General features: G+C 38.2%; 13 protein-coding genes across 13 annotated transcripts, besides 1 other annotated feature; 4 read left to right on the top strand and 9 right to left on the bottom strand.

The window, feature by feature from the left end:
- Positions 1 to 63: 63 nt before the first annotated feature.
- HPM1 (protein-histidine N-methyltransferase) lies at positions 64 to 1197 on the bottom strand (the record flags this gene model as incomplete). Its single annotated transcript, NM_001179458.1, has 1 exon — positions 64 to 1197. The coding sequence occupies one exon, from the start codon at positions 1195 to 1197 to the stop codon at positions 64 to 66; it is 1134 nt and encodes a 377-aa protein (NP_012156.1).
- Positions 1198 to 1476: 279 nt separating this feature from the next.
- On the bottom strand, positions 1477 to 2020 carry COX5B (cytochrome c oxidase subunit Vb; the record flags this gene model as incomplete). Its single annotated transcript, NM_001179459.1, has 2 exons — positions 1477 to 1931; position 2020. Coding segments are annotated over 2 exons (456 nt in total).
- Positions 2021 to 2395: 375 nt separating this feature from the next.
- Positions 2396 to 5647, bottom strand: HOS4 (Hos4p; the record flags this gene model as incomplete). Its single annotated transcript, NM_001179460.1, has 1 exon — positions 2396 to 5647. One exon carries the CDS (start codon positions 5645 to 5647, stop codon positions 2396 to 2398), a length of 3252 nt encoding a protein of 1083 aa, NP_012154.1.
- Positions 5648 to 6053: 406 nt separating this feature from the next.
- Positions 6054 to 6683, bottom strand: SDP1 (mitogen-activated protein kinase tyrosine protein phosphatase SDP1; the record flags this gene model as incomplete). Its single annotated transcript, NM_001179461.1, has 1 exon — positions 6054 to 6683. One exon carries the CDS (start codon positions 6681 to 6683, stop codon positions 6054 to 6056), a length of 630 nt encoding a protein of 209 aa, NP_012153.1.
- A 570-nt stretch (positions 6684 to 7253) lies between these two features.
- POR2 (putative porin POR2) lies at positions 7254 to 8099 on the top strand (the record flags this gene model as incomplete). Its single annotated transcript, NM_001179462.3, has 1 exon — positions 7254 to 8099. One exon carries the CDS (start codon positions 7254 to 7256, stop codon positions 8097 to 8099), a length of 846 nt encoding a protein of 281 aa, NP_012152.3.
- A 433-nt stretch (positions 8100 to 8532) lies between these two features.
- Positions 8533 to 12915, top strand: NUP159 (FG-nucleoporin NUP159; the record flags this gene model as incomplete). Its single annotated transcript, NM_001179463.1, has 1 exon — positions 8533 to 12915. The coding sequence occupies one exon, from the start codon at positions 8533 to 8535 to the stop codon at positions 12913 to 12915; it is 4383 nt and encodes a 1460-aa protein (NP_012151.1).
- Positions 12916 to 13156: 241 nt separating this feature from the next.
- Positions 13157 to 14314, bottom strand: HIS5 (histidinol-phosphate transaminase; the record flags this gene model as incomplete). The annotated part of the gene is made up of 1 exon (NM_001179464.1): positions 13157 to 14314. One exon carries the CDS (start codon positions 14312 to 14314, stop codon positions 13157 to 13159), a length of 1158 nt encoding a protein of 385 aa, NP_012150.1.
- Positions 14315 to 15672: 1358 nt separating this feature from the next.
- Positions 15673 to 16629, top strand: PRM5 (pheromone-regulated protein PRM5; the record flags this gene model as incomplete). Its single annotated transcript, NM_001179465.1, has 1 exon — positions 15673 to 16629. The coding sequence occupies one exon, from the start codon at positions 15673 to 15675 to the stop codon at positions 16627 to 16629; it is 957 nt and encodes a 318-aa protein (NP_012149.1).
- A 165-nt stretch (positions 16630 to 16794) lies between these two features.
- RHO3 (Rho family GTPase RHO3) lies at positions 16795 to 17490 on the bottom strand (the record flags this gene model as incomplete). Its single annotated transcript, NM_001179466.1, has 1 exon — positions 16795 to 17490. One exon carries the CDS (start codon positions 17488 to 17490, stop codon positions 16795 to 16797), a length of 696 nt encoding a protein of 231 aa, NP_012148.1.
- Positions 17491 to 19364: 1874 nt separating this feature from the next.
- Positions 19365 to 20588, top strand: RPI1 (Rpi1p; the record flags this gene model as incomplete). The annotated part of the gene is made up of 1 exon (NM_001179467.3): positions 19365 to 20588. The coding sequence occupies one exon, from the start codon at positions 19365 to 19367 to the stop codon at positions 20586 to 20588; it is 1224 nt and encodes a 407-aa protein (NP_012147.3).
- Positions 20589 to 20903: 315 nt separating this feature from the next.
- Positions 20904 to 21144: an origin of replication (ARS911; Autonomously Replicating Sequence).
- QDR1 (multidrug transporter) lies at positions 21134 to 22825 on the bottom strand (the record flags this gene model as incomplete). The annotated part of the gene is made up of 1 exon (NM_001179468.1): positions 21134 to 22825. One exon carries the CDS (start codon positions 22823 to 22825, stop codon positions 21134 to 21136), a length of 1692 nt encoding a protein of 563 aa, NP_012146.1.
- Positions 22826 to 23369: 544 nt separating this feature from the next.
- Positions 23370 to 24998, bottom strand: QDR2 (cation transporter; the record flags this gene model as incomplete). The annotated part of the gene is made up of 1 exon (NM_001179469.1): positions 23370 to 24998. The coding sequence occupies one exon, from the start codon at positions 24996 to 24998 to the stop codon at positions 23370 to 23372; it is 1629 nt and encodes a 542-aa protein (NP_012145.1).
- Positions 24999 to 25576: 578 nt separating this feature from the next.
- Positions 25577 to 26632, bottom strand: POG1 (Pog1p; the record flags this gene model as incomplete). The annotated part of the gene is made up of 1 exon (NM_001179470.1): positions 25577 to 26632. The coding sequence occupies one exon, from the start codon at positions 26630 to 26632 to the stop codon at positions 25577 to 25579; it is 1056 nt and encodes a 351-aa protein (NP_012144.1).
- Between the last annotated feature and the right edge of the window lie 128 nt (positions 26633 to 26760).

Raw genomic sequence — 26760 nt, 5'->3', positions numbered from 1 at the left:
AAAGATACAGTAAAAGACTTATGGATTAACTTAAGGAAATGAAGTTGAAACAAATTATACTAACTATCGGATAGCTTTATTTGTTTCAATGCATATAATCGACCTTTTTAAGCCAGAGTTAACTTTAAACCTTTCAGAATGAATTGGTAGATGTTCGGAGTTTATTTTGTCGTCCAAATAAGCTTCAAATTCAGTGATGCTACCACCGACTCCAAAATAAATATCCTTTGCGGCTACGTAAGTTTTGACATCGGTTTGTGGTAAATTGTGTATGTCAAGTATTGTTTCCGCTATAACGGGCAAATTGTCAGGTTGATAAATTGTTTCTGAGGATAATGAAAGGACTTTTTGGCTACCTGAGAGTACTTCATGGATCAAATTACTAAATTTACGTCCCCACGATCCTGATATAAGAGTGACGCTGATATTCCTGCTTTGTACATCGTCGTAAAAGGCAGCTAACAGCTTTGAGGTAAGAAGCAGTTCCTCATTATTTATTGGAATATCTTCACATTCGTCTTTCTGTAAGGCGTACCATTGTTCCTTTGTCAAAACCGTTTTAGCCCATGTTATAACCAAATTCGGTATGGTAACTAATCTTAATACACTGGCATTATAGTCAGTCAAAACAAACTTTAAACCTTTACTTCTATCATTCCGTAGAAGAGCAGATCTGAAAAGAAACTCTGAGGGTAGTGCCGTACCACAGCCTATTTCGACAACCGCGTCGATATCGTTGCTTATTCTATCAACGTTCTCTGACAACAAATCAACTAAATCATAAGAGCACTCCCATGATTTCAACCCACCTTCATAGATGTTCTTTCTCAAATCTTCAGAAGTATCACCTAGTAAAATGTCCAGTTCCGTGGAGTTGTTGTTGGATTGGGCATCTGTCTCTAACATTAGCTGATGTTTGACATCGAATAGTTCCCTCTTGATCAATGGTTTTCTATATATCGGAGATTGGAACTCTTCAAATGTCAATCTAACATCCTTAAGACTTTCCAATATTGTTCCTAGGTCTTCCACATTTGGCTGCACAACTCCAGCTTGCGACAAGAAATCCGAATCTAATGGATTGATGTAAGCAGTGGTATTTTCGTTTTCTTTGCTGCTTTCAACGAATGTTTCAGGTTGAGCAACAAGCTCATCATCATCAAAGTCATTGGAAGTAAAGCCGAAGGAAAATGACATATTTTAGCTACACAACACTTCGGTTCTGATTGTCCTTTTCCTCCCCATAGAATCGATGACTTGAACATTTTTATTTTTTAGATTGGACTTTTTTTTTTTCCAATTTTCCATGATTATTTTTTTTCTTCTTCGAAGTAACAATGAATGATATTTGCAGAAGAAGGTACAAGGAACTAAGTAATCAACCTACTGAACTAAGACCAAATGCGTATATATGAAAACAATCTACTTATACCCCAAACACGGAATATACGAAACAATTTTATTTTCCTCGTCTACTTATTTAGATTGAACTTGAGAATAACCTCCCCAAGGATTGGCATTTTTTGACTTCAGATACTCGTCTGATTTCAACTGCCATTCCCTGTTCATAGTCTTTGGAGTTTCAGGATTGGCTAATAGTCTCACTAAACCAAAGAGCCCAAATGAGATTCCTAACCCTAAAAATACTCCTTTAGTTATAAATGCAACATCGCCTTTTCCGTGTACAGGTCTTCTAGGTCCCCACTCGCCGTAGGATATGTACCAAGCTGCTTTGATTTCCTCGTTATTGAGAGTTTTCCATGGAAGCTTTTGACGTTCTGTCAAATTATCTGCAATCTCTTTCTGTTCTAAGTTTGGCATATTTTCCCATCTTTCGGGCAGATCTGTCAATGTTGCCTTCGAAAGGGCCTTTGTTTGAACAAATCTTGTCCCAGTTAGCCGTGCCCCTTTAGTAAGAGAAGTACGCAACACTGCAAAACTTGTGCTTGTACACCTCGAATGTTAGTAAATGGATATCTTTTAAAACTCAAAACAAAAATCAGTGTTTGTTATACATGCTCTTTACAATGAATATGTGGCGTTATTCCATTGTGAAAGTTTCCTGCAAAGAATATTAAATTGAAATAATTGGTCTATTGTTTAATGCAACAGTCATTTATAAAATATAAATCAAATGAAATTCGTCTTTTTTCGTCTTTTGCACGGTATTTTCTGAACCCCTCAGTAATTTTAAGGGGTCCATGACATTTTTTCGAGTACTCGTTCGTTGCCTTATCGAACAATACAAAATCAAAAAAAGAAATTGGTGAGTGTCATGCCGATATAATAATGACAAAACAGTACGATTATATGGAATTATGTTAACATGAATAGTATTTAATGAATCGAAAATGCAACTATGTATGAGCATATGCCAACGGACCGATGAATTGTTTTACCAAAATGGTTCTTTGGATGTCTGCTGGAGGACGGAGGATATGCTCATACGGTGTTGAAATTTAACCGGTAACTCTCGAGGTATTTTTAGAGAACGCTGTTTGCGCGTCGGCTGCTGCGCTTTGTTCAGCTTATCGTTTCTCCATCGTGCAAATTCGTTTATTGATATTTGAATCATATTTCCTTCAATTTCTTTTCTTTTTGCGTGGTTTTCAATAACAACGTTATCCCATTTAATCCACGCCATGGGCAAACTAACAAATTTTTTGTACTCCAAAAGCTCATACCCAATCTTTGTGTCCAAATCAACCCCATCAAAGTTTACAACATATCTTTTATTTTCCATGTTGTTCTTTTTATCATCATAACTACCTCCATACAGGAAAATGAATTTCAACATATTCCACAATGGAGTCAGGTGCGAGGGATCGACGGGAATCTTCTCAGAAGTTGGTTGGTTGTCCTTTGAGAGCAAGTCGATATCCTTCAACAATATCATTACTTGCAAGTCGAGCACAAATTTATCGTTTTTTTCGTCTACAAAATAATATAGCGGCAAAAATCTTTTGTAATCAAGTTTATCGTTGAAGTTAATAATCTTCAGTCCTAACGGATATAAGTCCCTTACTGCCCTTCTATAAGAGATTTCTTCCATTTCTTTTTCCCTTTCCATTTTTCTTGCTTTCTCTAAAGTAGCTTTTTCCAATCTTTCCATTTCTAAGACTTTCTGCTTCTCCTGTTCTTCGATCCTTTTTTTCTCATCTTCGGCCAGCTTTTGTAGTAGTTCCTGTTCTTTTTTTCTTTTCTTTTCTAATCTTTTCTTTCTGTATTCTTCCTCTTCCTTGAGTCTTGCTTCTCTTTCAGCAGCCGTTTCTTCATGTATTTTACTTATCTCTACAGATTTTGCCTTCTTTGGAGAATGAGGTTCCATAGAGAGTGGTGAGATACTTTTTAATTTTTCTTCATCTTGCAAGGCATTTGTTTTACGTTTTTTCCAGTCCAATGAGTATTGAGTACCAACATTTTCATTGTCATCCAATCTCTTGCGCGAATCCGAAGTTGTAGATTCCTTGACATCACGATCGTTATTAAAGTCATCGTCTGCCAGATTGAGCATCCTCGTATCGTCCTCTTCGTCTTCAATTCTAGGAGTGGCACTTCTTCGGCTTGCTAATATGGGTGATTGCGTTTTCTCTCTCTTTTTTTCATGTTTATATGTTTCATTATTATTATCATCATCATCATCATCATCATTATTATCTTCAGAGTGCTTCTTCAAATAGTTATTTATAGCATTTTCAATCAATTGAATTTCTTCACTGTTTGTTATTCCCATTATGCTGTTTTTGGCATAGTACAAAGCGGTACGACCCTTTTTATCTCTTTTGGTTGGATCTGCACCTGCCTCTAATAGCAGTTTAACAGTTCCAAGATGGCCACGACCTACAGCTACCATTAAAGCGGATGTTTTATTATCCCTTGAAGTTTGATTTACGGGAAATCCGAATGCCAAAAAGATACTTGTAATATCTTCATGGCCACACTTAACGCTTTCGAAAAATGACCTTAAGTCTATCTTACCACCATTTTCTACATACGTACCAACGTATGGTAAATGTCCCTCCTTCGAAGCTTTAAACAGTTTTTCTTTTCCCGCTCTAGAAGTAACATCTGTCCAATAGAATTCCTCTTCCGGAGCTTTCTCATCAATATTGGAAGCCATTGAAGGTGAGTCAGCGGCCTTTTCGTTTTTGGCTTTTGTGGTATTATCAAAAGGTGGCTGATCTATTGTGTGAGCATTATTGCCATTTTTAGATTTGTCATTATGAATTCCTGCTCTGTTAGTCCATTTTTTAGCGGCTATACTCAACCTTTTTTTTATTTCACGCAAAATCTTTTGGTCTTCTTCATCATCAAATTCAGATTCATCATCGACAGATTCAAACGCAGTTAACCCTTTAGCGTTACGTATAGTTGGGTCCGCACCGTTTTTAAGAAGATACTTGACAACATCCAAGTGTCCATTGGCGGAAGCATCGATCAAGGGAGTATCGCCGAACATTTCAATAGACTTGATATTTACATCTGCACCATTTTCTATCAACAGTTCCACAATCTCAATATGACCTTGCAACGCCGCTTCATGCAATGCTGTATTACCAGCATTGTCTTGGTCATTAATATCGTAACCTCCTTCTTCAATCATCTTTTTGACTACATCATATTTGCCCTTGTCACAGGCAATCTGTAGTCTTGTTCTACCACCAGAATCCCTATATATGCCCTTCTTCTGTTTGGGGCGCTTGGAAACAGCTATATGAGAACTCTTGTTACTATCATTACTCCTGGAGACAGAACCCCTTTTTGGATTTTGTGCTGGTGAAGAATTCATATTTGAAAGGTTGTTGTTTGTCTCTTTCACAGGTGAAGAACCGCCTCTAAATAGGCTACTGGATAAAGCAATATTCTTGCTATCATCGATATCTGATAATTCAGAATCTGATTCGTTATTAAACATGGAACTTGTTGTTGCATCAAGTTGGTCACCTCTAACCAGTTTGCGACGACCAAGTTTTATTGGTGAGTTGGGTGCCGTGGGATCATCGCTTCCCACATCGTCTGTGTCCTTATCTGAGTCGCTATACTCTATATCTTTTTCCACATTTTCTGGTTCTGTTGTATTTTTTTCAAGTACCTCATCACTTAAATCCTCTTCTTCAACAGCTCCCAAACCCTCTTCTTCTATGAAATCATCAACAGTTTTCCTTTTTGGTTCTTTCAACATCGCTCGAAGTTGGTCTCTCGAAAAAGGTTGATGGTTTTGGATATCAACATTACGTACATTGGGTGATGATGATGATGACGAAATTTTCGCTCGTATTGCTTGGCTTATTTTTTCATTCGTTTCAGGAACATCGTCCGGACGGCTGTCCCCATTAACCTCTCCTTCGTGTGAACTCGCATCATTCTTATGGGCCAGGTCTTCGGATTCCTTTGCATTCAGGTTATTTTGGGTGGCTTGATGAACGCTTGTAGTCTGTGAGCGAAACGATGCAACATTTTCTGGAAACTTATCACTTACTTCTTCCGACAGTGTTTCCCTTTGTTCATGCTTGCCGGCAGTATCTTCCTCTTCGGATGTTTCTTGTTTAGAAATCTTTTCCAGCTCCTCCCGTCTCGTGCTCACGTTTGAAAGATAGCTGCTCAGGGACCTTTTCTTTAGCGGCTGTTTTGTAGTAGTCTCATTCATATTGTCATGAATCTCTACAGCAATTCTTCTCTGTCACATATAATAATATCCTTTGTTGCTTTGTGTAACTTACTACATAGTTTTCTCAATATACACATTGATTTAGCATCACAAGAAAACTTGTTACCCGGAATAAACTAGTATGAACCGTACAGTAAATGCGCAAATTATATTGAGAACTTCGTACAAGAACCCTACCAAATCCAAACCTTGTTCTTCTAAGGACGAGTCACTTCCTGAGCCTTGATTTGGAAAAGGCTCTCAATAAGAGAAACTAAAAGCTCAGAACAGAGCATGAAACAAAGCGAAGAAATACGGAATTATTTATAAAGTACAGAAGAAAAAAAGAGCATCGTGCCCCTCAATAAAGCCTCATTGAATGCTATATCTTTTTTTTTTTTCTCTCTCACGGTACTTTTCTATAACTGTTGGCTTGCACGTTAGTCTTCGCGTTAAGAGCAACCTCCCATTCCATCAACTGGAAAATAAGCCCTATGGAAGGGTTTATCTTGTCTGCCCTTGATTTCAACAGATCATATGAGTGCCTCAGACTCAAGTTATGATATTTCATTATATATGCAATAATCAGCGTTGCGGATCTCGACAGCCCACATTGGCAATGTATCAGTATCTTCTCTCGCTTAGTCGTAGCTGCGTGTATGATGCTAGTCAATGATGGCAAGTCCAACGCAATCTGCGAATCATGTTCCCATCGGTAGTGATGGTACTCGACAGCAGGAACCTGCATTCGTAAATCGTTTGCCTCTTCAGCAACGTTGATGACCACATCAAAGGGTAAAAGCTCTTTTACCGTGGGCTCTGAATAAAGGTAGATCTTTTCCGGGAGAACAAGTAATGGGCCTTTTGGGTAGATTCTGCGCACGTCCAAACTCGAACAAGGCACGAATTCACGGTCTTCATTCGGGCTTTCTTTGTCCGTAGACCTCTCATCTGTGGCCAGCATAGGAAGAGATGGTCTTTGGCCACTCTTTGGTGCGATGTTCGGTGTTCGCGTGGGTGATGTGTATATGTTCATGCGAGATTATGGCTACAAGTGCGCAGCCGTATGTGTTATTTTAGATAATAGATTATCTTCAACTTTGTTGCTGATCTTGTCTTACTCGTTCTTTTATATCACCCAGTATACCATAAAGGGGATAAGAACTGATTAAAGTTATTCGCTGCGGCAACCTAATTAGGAAGTTGCCTGTTCCAGAAGGGGAGTTGCCAAGGCCGCGCCGTACGACGCAAAAACCCTTTTCTATCTGGAAGATATCTCCTATTCCAATAGTGTGCGCCCTGCCTAGCAAATGAGACGAATAACGGATTCCGCAGAAATGACACACTGCAAAATCTGTTCGTAGTTTTCAGCATTTAAAAGTTTAGTTCTTTTTCTATGCTGCGACTGAGCTTCTGCATTTTTTAACCAAATACTAATTTGTCTTACATGATTGAAAGCGCCTTTAGCAATTCCTTTCCTTTTTTCTCGCTTCCAATTGCAGAAATGGAACAAAAAGAAAAGAAAGAATAGTGAAGATGGAGCTCTTCTGTTTTATTCTCGAGTGAAGGAATTGCATGAAGAGGAAAGTGTTAGAAATTACCTACGATGGCACTACGATTTTTCAACGATATATCTAGAGATGTCAATGGCCTATTCAATAGGGACTTTTTTCACACCAACCCCCTCTCTTTGAATATTTCAACAACCACGGAAAATGGTGTGAATTTTACTCTGAAGGCGAAGCAGGGCGTGACAGAAGGCCCCATCCAAACTAGCGTAGAAGGACGGTTTTATGACAGGAAGGAGGGAGTGTCGCTATCTCAGAGTTGGTCGAACCAGAACAGGTTAAATACAAGAATCGAATTTTCCAAGATAGCACCTGGTTGGAAAGGTGATGTCAACGCATTTTTGACTCCCCAATCCATCAAGAACGCCAAATTTAATTTGAGCTACGCCCAAAAATCGTTTGCAGCAAGAACTTCTATAGACATCTTGCAACCTAAGGACTTTGTCGGAAGTGTTACTTTGGGCCACCGCGGGTTTGTTGGCGGCACTGACATCGCATATGACACAGCTGCGGGTTTATGTGCACGCTATGCTATGTCAATCGGGTATCTTGCCAGAGAATATTCGTTTATTTTGTCTACTAACAACAGGCAATGCGCAACTGCTTCATTTTTTCAAAACGTTAACCGCTATTTGCAAGTGGGAACTAAAGCCACTTTACAATCGAAGACAAGTTCTAATATGAACATTGAATTTGTTACCAGATACGTACCAGATTCTATTTCGCAAGTTAAGGCAAAAATTGCAGATTCAGGCCTGACTACATTGTCGTACAAGCGAAATTTGAATAAAGATATTTCTTTGGGTGTGGGTATGTCTTTCAATGCGCTACAACTGACTGAACCAGTCCACAAATTTGGCTGGTCTCTATCGTTCTCGCCCTGAGAGATTTTATTTTCTTATAAATTTTACTAAATAAGGATTTGTACTTTTGATAGAGTTTTTTTTTTTTCTGACGTTTGTTTAGTTAATATTATATAATAGTATTTAGGAAACTAGGTGGGAGGGGACATCGCAACTTTTATCGTGACCTACGACCAGTGTTTTTTCAATTGTTTGATCAAAAGAGAAAAAAAGACAAAGGACCGAAGGATAGTTGCACGCATAAACTGGAGAAAAAATTGTGTTTGACATCGGCGTTTAGGCTTGTTTGTTCTGTCACACATACGCTGCTTCACACCAATTCATATTTCTCAGGTTAATTTGTCTCCTCTCCAACTTCAATAACGATTTTGCGTGAAGGTTTAATTTCATTATTGCAATTTTAGCAGAGAAACGCACATAAATATATATATATTGATTACAGAACCATTATAACATGTCTTCTTTGAAGGATGAAGTACCCACTGAGACTTCCGAAGACTTCGGTTTTAAGTTTTTAGGTCAAAAACAAATTCTACCTTCCTTCAATGAAAAACTGCCATTTGCATCTCTACAAAATCTCGATATTTCAAACAGTAAGTCTTTATTCGTTGCTGCCTCTGGTAGTAAGGCGGTGGTCGGCGAATTACAATTACTGAGAGATCATATCACCTCCGACTCTACTCCGTTAACGTTCAAGTGGGAGAAAGAAATCCCAGATGTAATATTTGTGTGCTTTCATGGTGATCAGGTTTTGGTTTCAACCAGAAATGCATTATATTCGTTAGACTTGGAGGAATTGAGTGAATTTCGAACGGTCACTTCTTTTGAGAAGCCAGTTTTCCAATTGAAGAACGTTAATAACACTTTAGTAATTTTAAATTCAGTCAATGATTTATCAGCACTGGATTTAAGAACAAAATCGACTAAGCAACTGGCACAAAACGTTACCTCTTTTGATGTCACAAATTCGCAGTTAGCAGTTCTACTAAAAGATAGAAGTTTTCAAAGTTTTGCATGGCGAAATGGCGAAATGGAAAAACAATTTGAGTTCTCTCTACCGTCAGAATTAGAAGAGCTTCCAGTAGAAGAATATTCCCCTTTGAGTGTTACCATTCTCTCTCCACAGGATTTTTTGGCGGTTTTCGGTAATGTTATATCAGAGACCGATGACGAAGTTTCATACGATCAAAAAATGTACATTATAAAGCACATAGACGGCAGCGCCTCATTTCAAGAAACTTTTGATATTACACCTCCATTCGGGCAAATAGTAAGGTTCCCATATATGTACAAAGTTACCTTGTCTGGTTTAATTGAACCTGATGCAAACGTAAATGTGCTAGCATCATCATGTTCAAGTGAAGTAAGTATATGGGACTCGAAACAAGTTATTGAACCTTCCCAGGATTCTGAACGAGCAGTATTGCCCATCAGTGAGGAAACAGATAAGGACACAAATCCAATAGGTGTGGCAGTTGACGTCGTTACTTCAGGCACTATTCTAGAACCTTGTTCCGGTGTTGATACGATAGAGCGATTGCCGCTCGTTTACATATTGAATAACGAAGGTAGCTTACAGATAGTCGGGTTGTTTCATGTGGCAGCAATCAAAAGCGGCCATTATAGCATAAATCTGGAATCTTTAGAACATGAGAAATCTCTCTCTCCTACATCAGAAAAAATTCCTATTGCTGGACAGGAGCAGGAAGAAAAAAAGAAAAATAATGAATCAAGTAAGGCTTTATCAGAGAATCCTTTCACATCAGCAAATACATCAGGCTTCACTTTTCTTAAAACACAACCAGCCGCTGCCAATAGCCTGCAGTCTCAAAGTTCTTCAACCTTTGGTGCTCCCTCATTTGGATCATCCGCATTTAAAATTGACTTGCCATCAGTCTCATCTACCAGTACTGGTGTAGCGTCCAGTGAACAAGACGCAACAGATCCTGCTTCTGCTAAGCCAGTATTCGGCAAACCCGCGTTCGGAGCTATTGCCAAAGAACCGTCAACATCAGAATATGCCTTTGGCAAGCCATCTTTTGGTGCTCCCTCCTTTGGCTCTGGAAAGTCATCTGTTGAATCGCCTGCCTCCGGATCTGCCTTTGGTAAGCCCTCTTTTGGTACTCCTTCCTTTGGCTCTGGAAATTCATCTGTTGAGCCGCCTGCCTCCGGATCTGCATTTGGTAAGCCCTCTTTTGGTACTCCTTCCTTTGGCTCTGGAAATTCATCTGCTGAGCCGCCTGCTTCCGGATCTGCCTTTGGTAAGCCCTCTTTTGGTACATCTGCATTCGGAACTGCATCAAGTAACGAAACTAACTCTGGATCCATATTTGGAAAGGCTGCATTTGGTTCATCATCTTTTGCACCCGCCAACAATGAACTTTTCGGATCAAACTTTACTATTTCAAAACCTACAGTTGACAGCCCAAAGGAGGTAGATTCAACGTCACCTTTCCCATCTTCTGGCGATCAAAGTGAAGATGAGTCTAAGAGTGATGTAGACTCTTCTTCGACACCTTTTGGTACGAAACCTAACACCTCTACGAAACCAAAGACCAATGCCTTTGATTTTGGGAGTTCTTCCTTTGGATCTGGATTTTCAAAGGCTCTGGAATCTGTTGGTTCCGATACAACTTTTAAATTCGGTACTCAGGCTTCACCTTTCTCTTCACAGTTAGGAAACAAATCACCATTCAGTTCCTTCACAAAAGATGATACTGAAAATGGATCTTTAAGTAAGGGCTCTACCAGTGAAATCAATGACGATAATGAAGAACACGAAAGCAATGGTCCCAACGTAAGCGGTAATGATTTGACAGATTCTACGGTTGAGCAAACATCTTCTACTAGATTACCGGAAACTCCCTCGGATGAAGATGGTGAAGTTGTCGAGGAGGAAGCGCAAAAATCCCCCATAGGCAAGCTAACTGAAACTATAAAAAAAAGTGCCAATATTGACATGGCTGGTTTAAAAAATCCTGTATTTGGAAATCATGTCAAAGCAAAATCCGAATCGCCGTTTTCAGCATTTGCAACAAATATTACCAAACCAAGCTCTACAACACCTGCTTTTTCGTTTGGTAACTCCACAATGAATAAAAGTAATACATCTACGGTTTCACCAATGGAAGAAGCTGATACTAAAGAAACTAGTGAAAAGGGCCCCATAACCTTGAAGAGTGTGGAGAATCCGTTTCTACCAGCGAAAGAAGAAAGAACTGGAGAAAGTTCTAAAAAGGATCATAACGATGACCCAAAAGATGGTTATGTATCAGGAAGTGAAATATCTGTAAGGACTTCTGAAAGTGCTTTTGATACCACAGCAAACGAAGAAATTCCAAAGTCACAGGACGTGAACAATCATGAAAAAAGCGAAACAGACCCAAAATATAGTCAACATGCTGTGGTTGATCACGATAACAAGTCTAAAGAAATGAATGAAACTTCGAAGAATAATGAAAGGAGCGGTCAACCAAATCATGGTGTCCAAGGAGATGGAATAGCATTGAAAAAAGACAATGAAAAAGAGAATTTTGATTCAAATATGGCAATAAAGCAATTCGAAGACCACCAATCTTCAGAAGAGGACGCGAGCGAAAAAGACAGTAGACAAAGCAGTGAAGTTAAAGAATCAGATGATAACATGTCACTCAACAGTGACCGGGATGAAAGTATATCTGAGTCCTACGATAAACTGGAAGATATTAATACTGATGAGCTACCTCATGGTGGAGAAGCTTTTAAAGCACGTGAAGTGAGCGCTTCCGCTGATTTTGATGTACAAACTTCATTAGAAGACAATTATGCTGAATCTGGCATACAGACAGACCTTTCAGAAAGTTCCAAGGAAAATGAAGTTCAAACGGATGCCATACCCGTGAAACACAACAGTACACAAACTGTTAAGAAGGAAGCAGTCGACAATGGTCTGCAAACTGAGCCTGTTGAAACATGTAATTTTTCTGTTCAAACATTTGAAGGTGACGAAAATTATTTAGCAGAGCAATGCAAACCAAAGCAATTGAAAGAATATTACACAAGTGCAAAAGTATCAAATATTCCTTTCGTTTCACAAAATTCTACGTTAAGGTTGATTGAGAGTACATTTCAGACGGTCGAAGCTGAGTTTACTGTTCTGATGGAAAACATCCGGAATATGGATACTTTTTTTACTGATCAATCGAGCATCCCTTTGGTGAAGCGTACAGTGCGGTCTATCAATAATCTGTATACTTGGAGAATACCAGAGGCTGAAATTCTATTAAATATTCAGAATAATATCAAGTGTGAACAAATGCAAATAACAAATGCTAACATTCAAGACCTGAAGGAAAAAGTTACAGATTATGTCAGGAAAGATATTGCACAAATAACTGAAGATGTAGCCAATGCAAAAGAGGAGTATCTGTTTTTAATGCATTTTGATGATGCTTCGAGTGGATACGTTAAAGATCTCAGCACGCATCAATTTAGAATGCAAAAGACATTACGTCAAAAGCTATTCGATGTGTCCGCCAAAATTAATCATACTGAAGAGTTGCTGAACATTTTAAAATTGTTCACTGTAAAGAATAAGAGATTGGACGATAATCCATTAGTGGCAAAACTAGCTAAAGAATCTCTTGCACGTGACGGTTTACTAAAAGAAATCAAATTATTGCGTGAGCAAGTGAGTAGGTTACAATTGGAGGAGAAAGGTAAAAAGGCTTCGTCGTTCGATGCATCCTCTTCAATAACAAAGGACATGAAAGGATTTAAAGTAGTAGAAGTTGGGTTGGCCATGAATACGAAAAAGCAAATTGGTGATTTCTTCAAAAATTTGAACATGGCAAAATAGTGATATTTAGCTATATGTACGTTGTTAGTGCCGTTAATAATAAATTCATCCTCTATCATAGAAACAGGGCATGAGAAACGAAGAAAAATTGATATTGTAACAATATCATGAGACCTTTTATAGAAGTGGCGCCAAAACTAAATGTATTTGAAAATACAAAAAACGCACAGGTTTCTTTATATATGTATATATATATATATATATATATAAAACTGTACATATACTGTTTAAATTAATCTATTTATTCATTGGCCAGCTTATATAACGTCTCCTTGAAGTACTTTATCAAATGTGTGTTCTCCTCATGGGTTCCAACGGTAATTCTCAAACATCCGGAACAGCCTAATTCGTTACCTCTAAATCTGACGACAACCCCAGATTGAGTAGCCAATTGGTAATATAACTTCTTTGCCAAGACATTGTCACCCCCGTTGATCCGTATTAAAAGAAAATTAGCATCTAATCCACCAACATATTGGTCATCAACGTAATCCAAAGCAGTTAATTCCTTTAAGAGGCGCATTTTCTCTTCATTGATTATTTTCGAAGTGGCTTCCATCTTCTTTAGATTACTGTCTTGAACAGCTTTTAGTGCATATTCAGAGGCTAGGGAGGAAATATTATAAGGCGCCTTCATTGCATTTAAAATTCTGGCCAACTCTGCTGTTGCATATGTCATACCCAACCTAATCCCGGCTAAACCGAATGACTTGGATAGAGTTTGCAAAGTAACCAAGTTAGGATACTTGGTGACTAGTGGAGCTGTAGAGCCACCACAAAAATCTACGTAAGCTTCATCAACAACGACTAACCCATTGTCCCAATTCTGTAAGACCTTTTCGATTAAACTGGTCTTAATTTTGGCTCCGGTTGGATTACCTGGTGAAGTAACGAACATCAACTTAATTAGCGAGTCGTTTTTCAAAATGGTTAATACAGCTTCGGTATCCATTTGAAAAGAACCGTCGGAAACAGTTAAAGGACATTGGACGACTTCTATATCATTAATGTTTGCACAAACAGAGTACATAGAATATGTTGGTGGAAGAACCAGAATCTTTTCTTTCCCGGGAACACAGCATGCTCTAATAATAGCATCAATACTCTCATCAGATCCCACACCTAGGCACAGATTGTCAGCAGTTAAAGGTTTTACCTCTGGGTCATTGGCATAACTGCTTGTTTTGTTCCTGTATTTCGTCATTGCGGTCTTGAATTCCAATTGGTGAGGATCCGGGTAACGATGTAAATTGGTCTTGCTCAATTCAACTGGAGTAGGTCCATGGGCATTTTCATTGGCGTCTAGCAATATACCCTCGGTGAAATCATCTCTTGCACAGCGATAAGGTTCCAAGTTATAAATTTTTGGTCTAACAATTCTTTTCAAATCAAAAACCATAGTGTAATTTTAATATATACGGCACACACGTACTGCTGGTTTAGCAGGAAACAAATTAAGAGTAATCAATGGAAAAACTGTTTTTACATATTGGAGGGTATATTGAACAGAACTGTGTGCATCCTTTTCAAGTTATATAACGTGAGAGATAAAATATCAAGTATGTCATGTCAGGGTAAGAAACATCAATTGAAGTGAGTCAACAGATCCAAGAAAAAAAAGCACTAACTACGTCACTATACCATGAACTATTGAAAATTGGTAGTTTAGTCATCTCAGATTCCATTCATTGGAAAAAACAATTGACTCCTAACAATTAACTTCGGATTAGTCATTAATTATTTCAATGCTTGACTCCTTTTTTGAATAGTCTCACCCGGATCGTAGTCACATGATCAAATAAATTATTGCATTACCAATGGCTTCTGTATTAGTTACTGTCCAGGAAAGGTCTCAATATAACCGGTCACCTTATTTATGATAACAATTTTTAACCATTTACCCTTTATTTTTGCAAAGTTATGACCTTTGGAATGCGGCAGAAAAAAAAAAAATTGATGAAGTAGTCATCAAACAGGTTTCGGCGAAAGACAGTACAAGAATTGCCAGCTAAAGCTTTTCTAATATGTTATTCCATCAAATATTCACGCTATTAATGCTATCTGATCGATTACTTGGTAAAAATAACCAAATGAGTATTGGGTCATATTTTGGAGAAGCGAAAAGTGCACGGCATACTTAAAGAAGAGAAAAAAATTCTTAATCAAAGCTTAAGCGGCATCGCATAACTCTGACAAAAGTATAATCATAGTATGTGGTTTGAGTAAACAACAAGACTGGCAGGTAAGTTTTTTAAATGAATTTTCTTAGCAGGGTTATTGCGGCGCACGTCTATAGGTGATTTACCTTTGTTCCTGAATATACATGATATTCTTAATGCGACAGCGCCCAGGGAAGCAAAGAACGCCGACGAAAGAGCGGCGGAGCAAAAGGCGCAAAGTGACACCTTCCGATCCTGGGAAGTGATCGGTTTCGCTGTTCGGGCTTTTCTTAGACAAATAAAGTTTAATTTTCTTGCTTTCTCTTTTTGGCTAAGAATTCTATATTGTTCTTGAAACAACTTTGTCACACGTTCTAAAAATAAAATGGAAAATGGAAAATGAAAAATTAGAGAGAAAATGTATTACTGAAGAATGTGGTAAAGACATTTGAAAAATATTTAATATATTACCTGAGATCATTCAAAGGAACGCATCGGTGCAAAGAAACAGTTATAGCATTAGAGTTAAGTCAAGAGCACTCATTATTACTTTAAAAGGTCGTTGAAAATAGAATAAATTGACACTCAAAACGCAAGAATGACAGTAATCACCATTGCCAAGAGAGGCCTTCCAAAATTAACCACTTCCACTTCTTCGACAACAACTGCCAGTTCAAGTAGTACGATAACATCTGTTGCTTCTTCTTCATCTTCTTTACCACTTTTGTCCAACTCTACATCCTCTTCTATTATACCAAGTATTACTCCTCCCTCTAGAAATGGTAATCCTTATATTTTGGATTCCGGGGATATGCCTAATGGAACAGTTTTCATTGTAGTGGGGGGAATCGCGGGAGTGATTTTTTTGGCAATATTGCTATGGTGGGTAATAACAACTTATTCTTCGCATAGGTTGACCAGAAGTGTTCAGGACTACGAATCAAAGATGTTTTCCACACAACATACCCAGTTTTACGGCGATTCCCCATATATGGATTATCCCGCCAAAGAAAATTTCCAAGATCAGGTCCATATCAGCGAGTCCGATATTAGTCCCGGAAATAAGGATGAATCGGTGAAAGATGCACTTGTATCTCATACTAATAATGAAAAACCATTCTTAAGTAATTTCGAAAGGCCGCTATTCTCTCTTGCATCCGAATCCAACAGAAATTCACTTTTCATTTCACCAACAGGTGATATCTTATACAAAACAAGGCTATCTAAACTTTACCAAGAAAGCCCTAGATTATTACAGAAACCTGTGATTATGACAAGTGATAATGTATCTACAAATTCTCTGGTGTCTACAATCTCTTCATCATCCGCATCGTCGCTCGATAACGGTAATGAAAAGGAGGTGGGTGAAGACATAAGGAAACCCGCAAAAATTGCATCTTCACCAAGTCGAAAGCTGCTTAATTCACCAGAAAGTGATGGTAGCGTAAATCGTAACCATAGTAAGGGTAATTTGTTGGTCGTACAGTCCAAAAGAAAACCTACACCTTCGACTTATCTCGAGCACATGCTGGAGGGGAAAGAACAGGATGAGTAAAAACTTTTATGATATTTTGCAATATTTTTTTTAAGCAGTGGTAGTAATTACATAAAAAATATAAAATAGTAGGAGTATTATTAACTTCTATAACTTATTATATTATTTGTTTAGTCTCTCTTTTTGGGTTCTATTCTTTTGTGTGTGCGTCCGTGTCTTATTATATTACATAATGGTACAGCTGGATCCACTGTCACTTTTCACTTCGGTTGCTACTGGGCCCGCGGTTAAAGCAACTCTTGCGGCTTCTGTGAAAGCTTCGTTGACACCTTTATTCAGCTTAGCGCTACATTCCAAATAACGTAGCGCACCGATCTTTTTAGCCATAGCTAGACCTTCTTCATAACTTATCAGGTTTTTGCCGTTTGAGGTGCTATTTATGTTATTTCCGTTGTCGTTAGAAACGCTGTTATCCTGTTGGATATTGTTCGGTGTGATTGCGTTAGATTCATTTTCATTGTTTCTTAAGTCACACTTTAGTGCAACTAAGACTAACTTGACGCCTTCACAATGATCAGTGATTTCACCCACCCATTTATTTTGGACATTTTCTAAAGAATCGCGTGAATCAATACTGAAACATAACATTATACATTGCGTATCTGAATAAGACAAGGATCGTAACCTGTCAAATTCCTCTTGGCCCGCAGTATCCCACAACGATAGCGTGATATGTTTACTGTCAACGAAAATATCATGGATATAGTTTTCAAAAACAGTAGGCTCATAAACTTCGGGAAAATAACCTCTGGTGAAAACATTCAGCAACGAAGTTTTACCACAGGCACCGTCGCCCAAAATAACGATCTTTCTTTCGATCGGTTTATTTGACGTTGAAGCTGACCCACATAGAAATGACATGTTTGTTTCCCTTTACCTTGTGCTACTATGGATTTTAATGAAAAACTTGTTGTTATAAAGTAAAAAATGCTGACCAGAGCTAGAGATGAGAACGATAAAAAAACGAAAATCAATGGTTGCCTATTTTCCAGTAAATTCAAAATAATACATGTTTTTTCTTTCTTTTTCTTTTCTTTTTACTGTTTACCAATTTTCAGGAATGTTAAGAAAGATAAAAGAAATATACAAGATGCCATTAACGGGTAATGGCACCAGTATATCTATGACGGGTAATCCTGTTAGTGGATGTCAAAAAACGTTCTTGGGGTTTCCCGGACGCCTTACACTATTTTGTAAAAAAGCTCATCCACACCCCTCTCCTTGTATTTCTTATCTATAATCTACTATTTCTCGCGTAGGTGCGGTAACGCTGTTCCAAGAAAAAAGTTGGCCGACGACTGGTTCTGGGCCGGGCTCGACCGGAAGTGGTAAGTGGCCTCAATTTGAGTTTCGCTTACTCCTTCCATTCTTACAACACACCCGAAGTTTAATTCACGTGACCAGATAAGGGATTTATTATATGTTTATTGTAAAAAAAATAAGGTAGATAGACATATTACATTTCCTCGTGCTTATCGAAGTATTTTTCTTAGACATCTCGCATGACCACAATGCTGGCTCGAAGGCATTTACTCTTTCCTTGGGGAGATGTGCTTACTGTGATTGATTATGTATTCTTGCGTGCATCTGCAAATCTGCGTTGACTAATTTCGGAGTCTTTTAAACACAGAAGCATTACAGGCCCCTCTCCTCACTTGTGCCCAGTATGCAAGTGTGCTTTCCTGTGAAAACTCCTTCATTTTCTTTTCTTACGCATATGCATAGTCGGATTCCAGCTATTTCCATAGTAAAGAAGAAGAAAAAGTAAATACTTCCTTTTCACATGGGCCGGCCGATGCAGGTCCTCAGGTACTTCGTTTATAAGCTTATATAAGCATGCAAAATTAAACGAGGTGGCTGCTTTAAGAGCGTGCAGAATATAGTCACTTACTACCCTAAGTTAGGACTTTGTCTTAGGAACAAACACATCAAAAATGTGCAGAACAACAAGCCCGCGGGGGTTTTTGCGGTTGACTACTCCTGCTTCATGTCTTTTCTCCCCTGCCATTTGTGCTTCTGGATTTGCTTGAAGGTAACCTTAAAGGATCTGCGCATCTTTCTCTTACGAAAACAAGTATAAGATTTTGCCTGGGCAAACTTAAATTACGGAAAAAGGAGTCGTCGAGAATGTTGCCCTTCCACATTTGGATTAGCTGATAAACGTAAATTGGGGGGGGGGGGGGTCGGTTAAATTTTGTCGACGGGAATGGAATTTTCTCTGGTATTTGCCGCAGCTTGCAGATAGTAGAGCCGATCTTGTGAGGTTAACACCGCATATGGCATTCTGTTGCAAAGTTAAAATGCGTCACCCACCCTAGCGCCTAGGGTCGAGTACTGTTTTAAACTTTTTCAAGACCGGGCGTACCATTGTGCTTGTTCCTTACTTCGTTATTTTCTTGCATATTATATTGGTTGAGATTATTTCTATGGACTATATATAAATAAGGGACGGTCGTATTGTTCTTTTATGTCTGCATCCTAAAGAGTATTTTTTTTTATAGTCTTGTTTTCTTGTTCAAATTAAAGAAAGATCTAATAGTTTTCGTAATACTGAAACTACTCTTTTTTTTTCCTTACAATCTGACTTTTTTTGTATTTCCTTTTTTTCCGTTTGGTTATCCAGACTACAGTTCATGGTAGTATATCATATTATCGTATTCGTTTAACTATTTCTCAGTCCTTTTTTTTAAGTCTTTTTTTTTTTTTCTCATCATTTTATTACTGATATTTATAAAATGTACTTGGAATATCTTCAACCGAAGTTGAACCTAATGGATGAGTCTAGCACTATAAGCAAAAATTTCCCTGATTATTCACCAAATTTAAACACACCCATTACTTCAAATTTTAATGAAGAAACGGGTTCGGACTGCTCTTTAGTTACTCCAAGAATAATTTCCAGTTCAAATTCGAATTCGAACTCCAATTCTAATTCGAACTCCAACTCCAACTCAGGCTCTATTGACGAAAATGAGCTAAACAACTCTAATTCATCCTCCTCGTCTGCAAGACAGATAAGGAAAAAATGGAAAGAGCCTGAGGATATAGCATTCATTACTACAATAATGAATAATTCTCAATTACTAACATTCGTAGAATATTTCAAGCCTATGAAGAATTTTTGGAAAAAAATTTCAAAAATCCTATTCCAACAATATGGGTACGAGAGAAACTCTCGTCAATGTCATGATAGATTTAAAGTCTTATACACAAAGTCTTTGAAAGTGCATCCATCAAAGAAATCCAAGCAAAAGAAAAAAAAATCAAAACAAGAGGCAGGCTCAAACTTAAATTTTGATCCGTCAAAATTATCTAGAATGCAGTATTTGCTAGTGCAGTTACAAAACACTTTTAGTTTTGTAAACGGAAACATTATACTCAAGTCGCAAAAAACATTGAAGCCGAACAAGAATGGTACTAATGATAATATTAATAACCATTATTATAATAATTGTAACAATAACAATAATAATATTAACAATAGTAACAATAGCAACAATAATAATAGCAATAATATTAATAGGAATAGTAATCATAGTACTAATGTTTTTAGTACACCAGAGCATATTCAGTCAAGTATCAACCTCGATAAATTAGAATCTTTGCCAGCTTTGGATACCAAAGGAGAACCATCCTTCATTAGCCCGGCTCAATTTTCCCTTTTGTCATCAGCACCGGCAGACAATCTAATCCTGCAAACTCCACCATCGCCATTTTTCCAGCAAACAATGCCTATACAGCTACCGCGCGATGCACAACAAGAACAAATTTCCCCAGTTTTCTCTACAGATGTCATATACATGTGGCAAACAATGTTTAACACTATTGAAAATTTAAAGGAACAAGTAAACTGCTTAAAAAATGAAGTTAAGCAATTAAACCATAAATTTTACCAACAAAATAAACCGTTGCATAATATGTCAACTTCAGACTCAGAAAATTTTATGCAACAACATTAAAGTATGTATCGGGAAGTCTCCACCATAAATTTTCTACCCCTTTAATTCTAGCACATTCCCTGTTTCCCTTCACCCTCATCAATAATTTTCAATTCGTCGTTTCACCTTTTAATTAATTTTAAATGCTCATTTCATTTCTGTTTTAAATTTTATGTCTGTTTTGTATGCTATTTCATTTTTCATTTACTTCTCCAGGGAAACAAGACAATATTACTTATATATACATTTATATTTATGCCCATTCAACATCCGATTTTTTTCTATAAAATAAGTGAAAAAAATAATGAAACTTAACGAATCTGTCACCAAGAAATGTCCTTATTGTTCATTTTGGATTTTCTCAAGTTTTATCTTTGGTTGAAGCAGTTTATGTTTTGTTTACTTGGACAGCCAAAAAGAGAAAAAGAAGGTGAAAATTTTTTATGTGATCTCTTCAAAGAAATTTTAGATACTTTAAATGATGCCGTACGTCTTTGTTATAAAATATAGATATCTGTTTCTGGAAAGTGGGGGCAGAGACTTTTTAGTTTTACGACTTTTTTTCTTCACGTCGAAACTTTTTCTGAATTTTTACCAACTGACCTTCCAGCCGACTTATCATTTGCCCTAATCCTATCGAACGATAGTTGTTTCCCATTCTTCAGGAGATAGAATAATAAAAGCGATGAAGATGAAGTTATAGCACTCAAAAACGTAAAAACACCTCCATATCTCATCTTCTCGACCATCTTGGTCAGTGCTGCAATGAAAATTGCGGATAGGAGACATCTAAATAAATTTAAGCAACCTGTTGCGGTAGAAGCCTTAGACGGAAAGAGATCTACTATCAAAGTAGTAGAGAAGGTCAAAATACAGTTTGAAAATAAACTTGCAAATGCACTTGTGCATAATACAGCAGCAAGCGGTGTTTTCACCGAAATACACCATCCAAAGGCAGTAAAGCCAATGCTACTGAGAAGAAGTGTCACAAATGCTGGATGCAACCTTGCCTCCACTAAATTGAATGCATAATGAGAATTAGAGTGAATAAGTTCTGCTACCTTGTTTTTATCACCTTTATATTTCTCCATCAGCTGTAATTCTTGTTCTTTAATCCATCTGTTGTATTTAACCTTTCTTGTTCTGTAGCTCCAATTTAAGTACCGACCAGCAGAGATAATACTTGTCAGTGTCGAGATTCCTGCAGGTAAAAAGCACAGGCCTATTTTTGCAACAGATAGATTGTACTTTTTACTCAATACAATTGTTAAGGCTGTTTGATGAGTGGTCCACGTGGAAAATTGCAGGCCGGCAATGGACAATAAAATGTCTATTTCTCGTATGTGCAAAATTTTTAAAGGTGCTAAAAAATCCACGCTAGTACGTGGTTCTAAGGTCTCAGGGTCAGGATCGTCTAAATGTAATGTTTTTTTTACGGAACCAACATGCAATATCAAAGACCTATTCAAAAATGACCTTGGTGTTACGGAGCCGTTTCCCACCAAAGTTCTTTTTGTCTCTGGCATCAATAAGGTTGAAAAAACTAGACAAATTCCGGAACCAATAGCCAAAAACCAAAAAATTGCCCTCCAACCCCATTTCGAGGATAATCCGGCACCAATCAATGCACCGAATGCAGTTCCAACAACTTGGAACCCTGCAACCAATCCAACATATCCACCCCTCTCTACTTTTGTCGTTACATCTCCCATTATTCCGCTATTTATTGCAATAACAGGAGAAATACCTGCTGCCTGTAAACACCTTAAAGCCAGGATTTGGGCGTAATTATGTGCACATGCCAGTCCGATGCAGGCACAGAAGTAGGCTAAGATTGCCCATAATACAATAGGCCGCCTTCCAAATGTATCAGCTAAACCACCCATAATTGAAGGAGCCACCCCTTGGAAAATAAAATAAACCACAATAGTGACATTAGCTAACTCTTCTGTGATGTTAAATTTCCTCTCAATAATAGTAAGCACTGGATAGTAGATAGACCCTGCCACGGTTGAAAAAAAGCCTGTGAAGGCACACTGAACGACAAGAAGCATTTTTTGCTTATGGCTGAACCTTGAATAAGGCACCATATCAAAATTTGATTCGTTATCTATTTCAGAATGAGAATTAGATCTTTCTGCGTCGTTGTCACTGATGGCATCTGAGCTGGATCTGTCCACATTATTATTATCAGATCCTTCACGTTCTTCCTTGGCTATAGATGCGTTACGCATTACAGAAGTTTGTTGTTTGGTCATGATTTACTTATAGAAGTCTCTTCATGAGCTATCTGTTATTTTTTTATTAATAGAAGATGGTAGTGCTAAGAGATTATCACTTTTTTTAAGCAAGAATAAGTTCCTTTGAACGCTGATTGCTTGCTTACTTTTTTTGTTGTAAGAAGATTTTTTTGCTACAGTGATAGAGATTCTTCAAACCTTTCAGCTTCACCATGGTTTTATCAACTAGAAGAAACTCCAAGATCAGAAGATGAGATAAAGGGTCCGTTAACAACCGGGCCAGAAACATGAAACCCGAATCTCCGAATTTCGCACCTCCAGCATATTTTCGGCCTTGGCAAAAAATGGCGGAGAATAATAAAGGCAAAACTCAGTACTAGCCGTTCTATGTTAGTGAATCGTGCTGCTAACTCTAATTTTAGTTATTACAGAGTTCAGATTAAAAAAAAAAAAATACTTACTATTACTTTCTATTTGAGAAGACTTATCACACCAATTCCTCTTTCTCGGTAGTGGAGCGATCAAAAGGAACATTTTCCTTTGATTCAAGAAGCTTTACTTCTTAATTTACTCCCAGTTCTTGCTTTTTCCTCTTAAAGGCTAATTCTTTACCTTTTCTCAAGAGAATAAATAAGAGGATCGATGACGAGGAGGTTAAAGCCCCCAAAAATGTAAAAACACCTCCGAATTTCATTTTTTCTACCATTTTACTCAATGCAGCTATAAACACAGCAGATAGAATGCATCTGAAAAGGTTTAAACATCCCGTAGCCGTAGATGTCTTCGTGGGAAAAAGATCAACTATTAGAGTTGTTGAAAAAGTCAAAATGCAATTGGAAAACAGCGACGCAAATCCACTCATGCAAAGAACGGCCGCTAAAGGGGCTTTGACAGTAATGCACCATCCGTACGCACAAAATCCGCTACTGCTTAAAAGCAAGGTAACAAATGCGGGTTGCAACCTCGCCTTGAAGATATTAAAGGTGTATTTGGGATCATTTTCTATGATACGTTGCACCAAATTAAGGTCGTTGTCGTGTTCTTCTAAAAGCTTTGATCTCTTCTTGCCCAACCAATTTTGGTAATATTTTAATCTGCGCCTGTAATTCCAATTCAAATATCTTCCAGCAATGACAATACTACATAATGTGCAGATACCGGAGGGAAGGTAGCATAATCCTACCTTTGCAACAGTCAAGTGATATTGTTTACTCAAAGCTGTGGATAACGCCGTAAGGTGCGTAGTATACATGGCAAATTGTAATCCAGCGACTAGCATAAGTATACAAATTTCATAAGCTTTCAAAATCTTGAAGGGCGCCAGTAGATTTAGTTGCGTGGGCAGTTCCAATGTTTCGTAATCTGGATTATCCAAATGCAATGATTTTCTTACTGTTGGCAAAACAAGAATGGGAGCTCTATTTAAGTATGATTTTGGGGTGACAGAACCATTCCCGGATATGTTCCTCTTTGTTTCTGGCAAAATTAAAAACGAGGCTAGGAAGCAAATGCCAGATCCAATTGCTAAGAACCAAAAGATGGCTCTCCATCCCCATCTAGATGATAATCCGGCACCGATAAGGGCTCCGAACGCAGAACCTAGAACTTGAAATCCAGCAACATATCCAACGTACCCGCCGCGCTCGGCTCTAGTAGTAACATCTCCCATTATTCCGCTGTTAATCGCAATCACGGGTGAAATACCGGCGGCTTGTAGACATCTTAGCACAATGATCTGAGCATACGTTTGAGCACAAGCAAGACCGATGCAGGCACCAAAATAAATGACGATTGCGACAAGCACCACCGGTCTCCTGCCCAGTGAATCGGCAAACCCGCCCATGAATGTGGGGGCAAGACCCTGAAATACAAAATATACTACAACAGTGACATTCACCAATTCCTCGTCAATATCGAATTTTCTTTCTATAACGCTCAGAACTGGATAGTAGATGGCACCTGCTATTGTGGAGAAAAACCCAGTGAAAGCGCACTGAGCTATTAAAACTGTCTTGAAAGAACGGGAAAAGCGTGAGTGAGGCGGAGCGGTTATCTCCGGTTCTGGCTTTACACTCTCGGTCCTAGTCAAAGCCAATTTGTCTGCAGTTTCTCTATTATATGACTGCATACTCTCCGCAAGCTCGTCCTCAAAATCATTTTCCCGAATTATACTTGATGTTGCTCCTGCCATCGTTGCAGTACTCAAGTTTGAGAGCAGAGTTTCTACTAAAATGACCAGCAACTGACTTGCCGTTTTTACAATGTATATTTATATACCCCATTATCTAGAGATTGCTTCTTTATCTAGGAAAAGATGGTGACGCCGTTTATCTGTTCTGTAACCGCCATTACTATTTTCATCAGGGCCAACAAAAAAAAGTCCAGTAGCTCATACGACATCATCTGAGCCAAGACACATTTTCTCGAGAAAAATGTGGTGAAAGGCACAGATTTGGGGGGGAGGTCAGGATGCTGAAAAATTATTACCTCCGTCTTACGACCGCTCAGACGGGTAAGAACACCGGGGGTGGACAAGACAGTTAAGCAGACTGAATCCAAAATGACAGCATATATTATCAATATCCTGTTTATTCATGATTGAAATGAGATAAGGAGTAAAGGCAAAGAAATCGTAATAATAACACTGTAGCATATATATGGATATATATTTTTTTTTGAACTGAAGTAAGGTGGACGGATGCATCGAATGAAGGTTAGGAAGGGATATAGTTTTAGAAATTAGGTGATAAAAATGAAAATTACTGCACGTCATGTGGGAGGAGGATGTTTTGGTGTATGAATGAGAAAATTGACGGGCCTTTGGGACGAAGCCGGCTGGGGATTTCGCATGGGCGACCTAAAATTTGCCATGGAAATATTGGCACTTTGTGACCTTCTATGACTAAAACTTTTTCTTGACTGGTCTCGTTCCTGACCAGGTTGCAGCTGGTGCTGCTGCCCGTATATATTTGCCTGTGGGCCCATACTCATTACCGGATGAGCACCTATATTTTGTTGGTAAAGGCCATGCTGGTTCAAGGAAAGAAACTGTGAGCTCATCACTGGTGTCTGGGACTCCGAGTTTGAGCTCATTGTAGGAAGCTGAGCTTGTGGTCCCATCCCTGGTGGATATAAATACTGCGGCATTATCTGTTGCACTTGTGGTTGCGGAGGTTGCATATACGGGTTGCTCATCCACTGATTTGCAGGCATAGGTAAAGTATATGCGCCTGGTTGCTGGTGTATTTGAGGGTATCCGACCCCTGTCTCAACTTCTGACACTGTAGGTATATCAGATCTATATCTTCTATGGCCTCGTGGACTTGCAAGTTCGGAGGCGTTTATCTTGCGTTTCTTTGTCGTTATCGGAGACGGTATCGTAAGATGATTGTTGTTATCATTATTTGTATCTCTATTCATGGACATATCAAGAATCTTGTTTAATGTCGAATCACTTATTTTATCACTTTCCATACATTTATCAATAATCTGGTTTAGTTTCGCAAGATTTGACTCGCGTATCTTTTCTAGTTCTTTTGTGTCGTTTATCAATCGTACGTTTAAAAATTGCTCCACTAGGCCAGTGTCGCATGCATTTAGTTCTTGAATATCGTCAAACCCAAGTTGTTTTAATATTCTTATTCGAAGCGATAGAGACTTTTCTGTTTGCGATGATTCCACTGGTCTACTGTTGGTACTCTCGTCTCCTGTACTAGCTGTCACGGTTGTACCAGAAGATAATGAGGTATGCTGCTCTCGTTCAACAGCCATTGGTCCTTTCGGCTTCTCTTTTTCTTCGGATTGTCTATGTGGCTCCTGCTTCATAATATGGCATCCACTTTGATTTTCGTCTTTACTTATTTTTTTTCAATTTCTGCAATTAATCGTGGGACTCTTGAAATGTTTTGCGCCTTTTTGTATGAGTTAAGCGCAGGGATTGCACGCAATTTATT

Source organism: Saccharomyces cerevisiae, chromosome IX, assembly GCF_000146045.2.
Source record: "Saccharomyces cerevisiae S288C chromosome IX, complete sequence".
In the NCBI taxonomy this organism is placed as follows: domain Eukaryota; kingdom Fungi; phylum Ascomycota; class Saccharomycetes; order Saccharomycetales; family Saccharomycetaceae; genus Saccharomyces; species Saccharomyces cerevisiae.
Note: the sequence above shows the minus strand (reverse complement) of the source record. Positions and strands in the feature narration are given on the sequence as shown.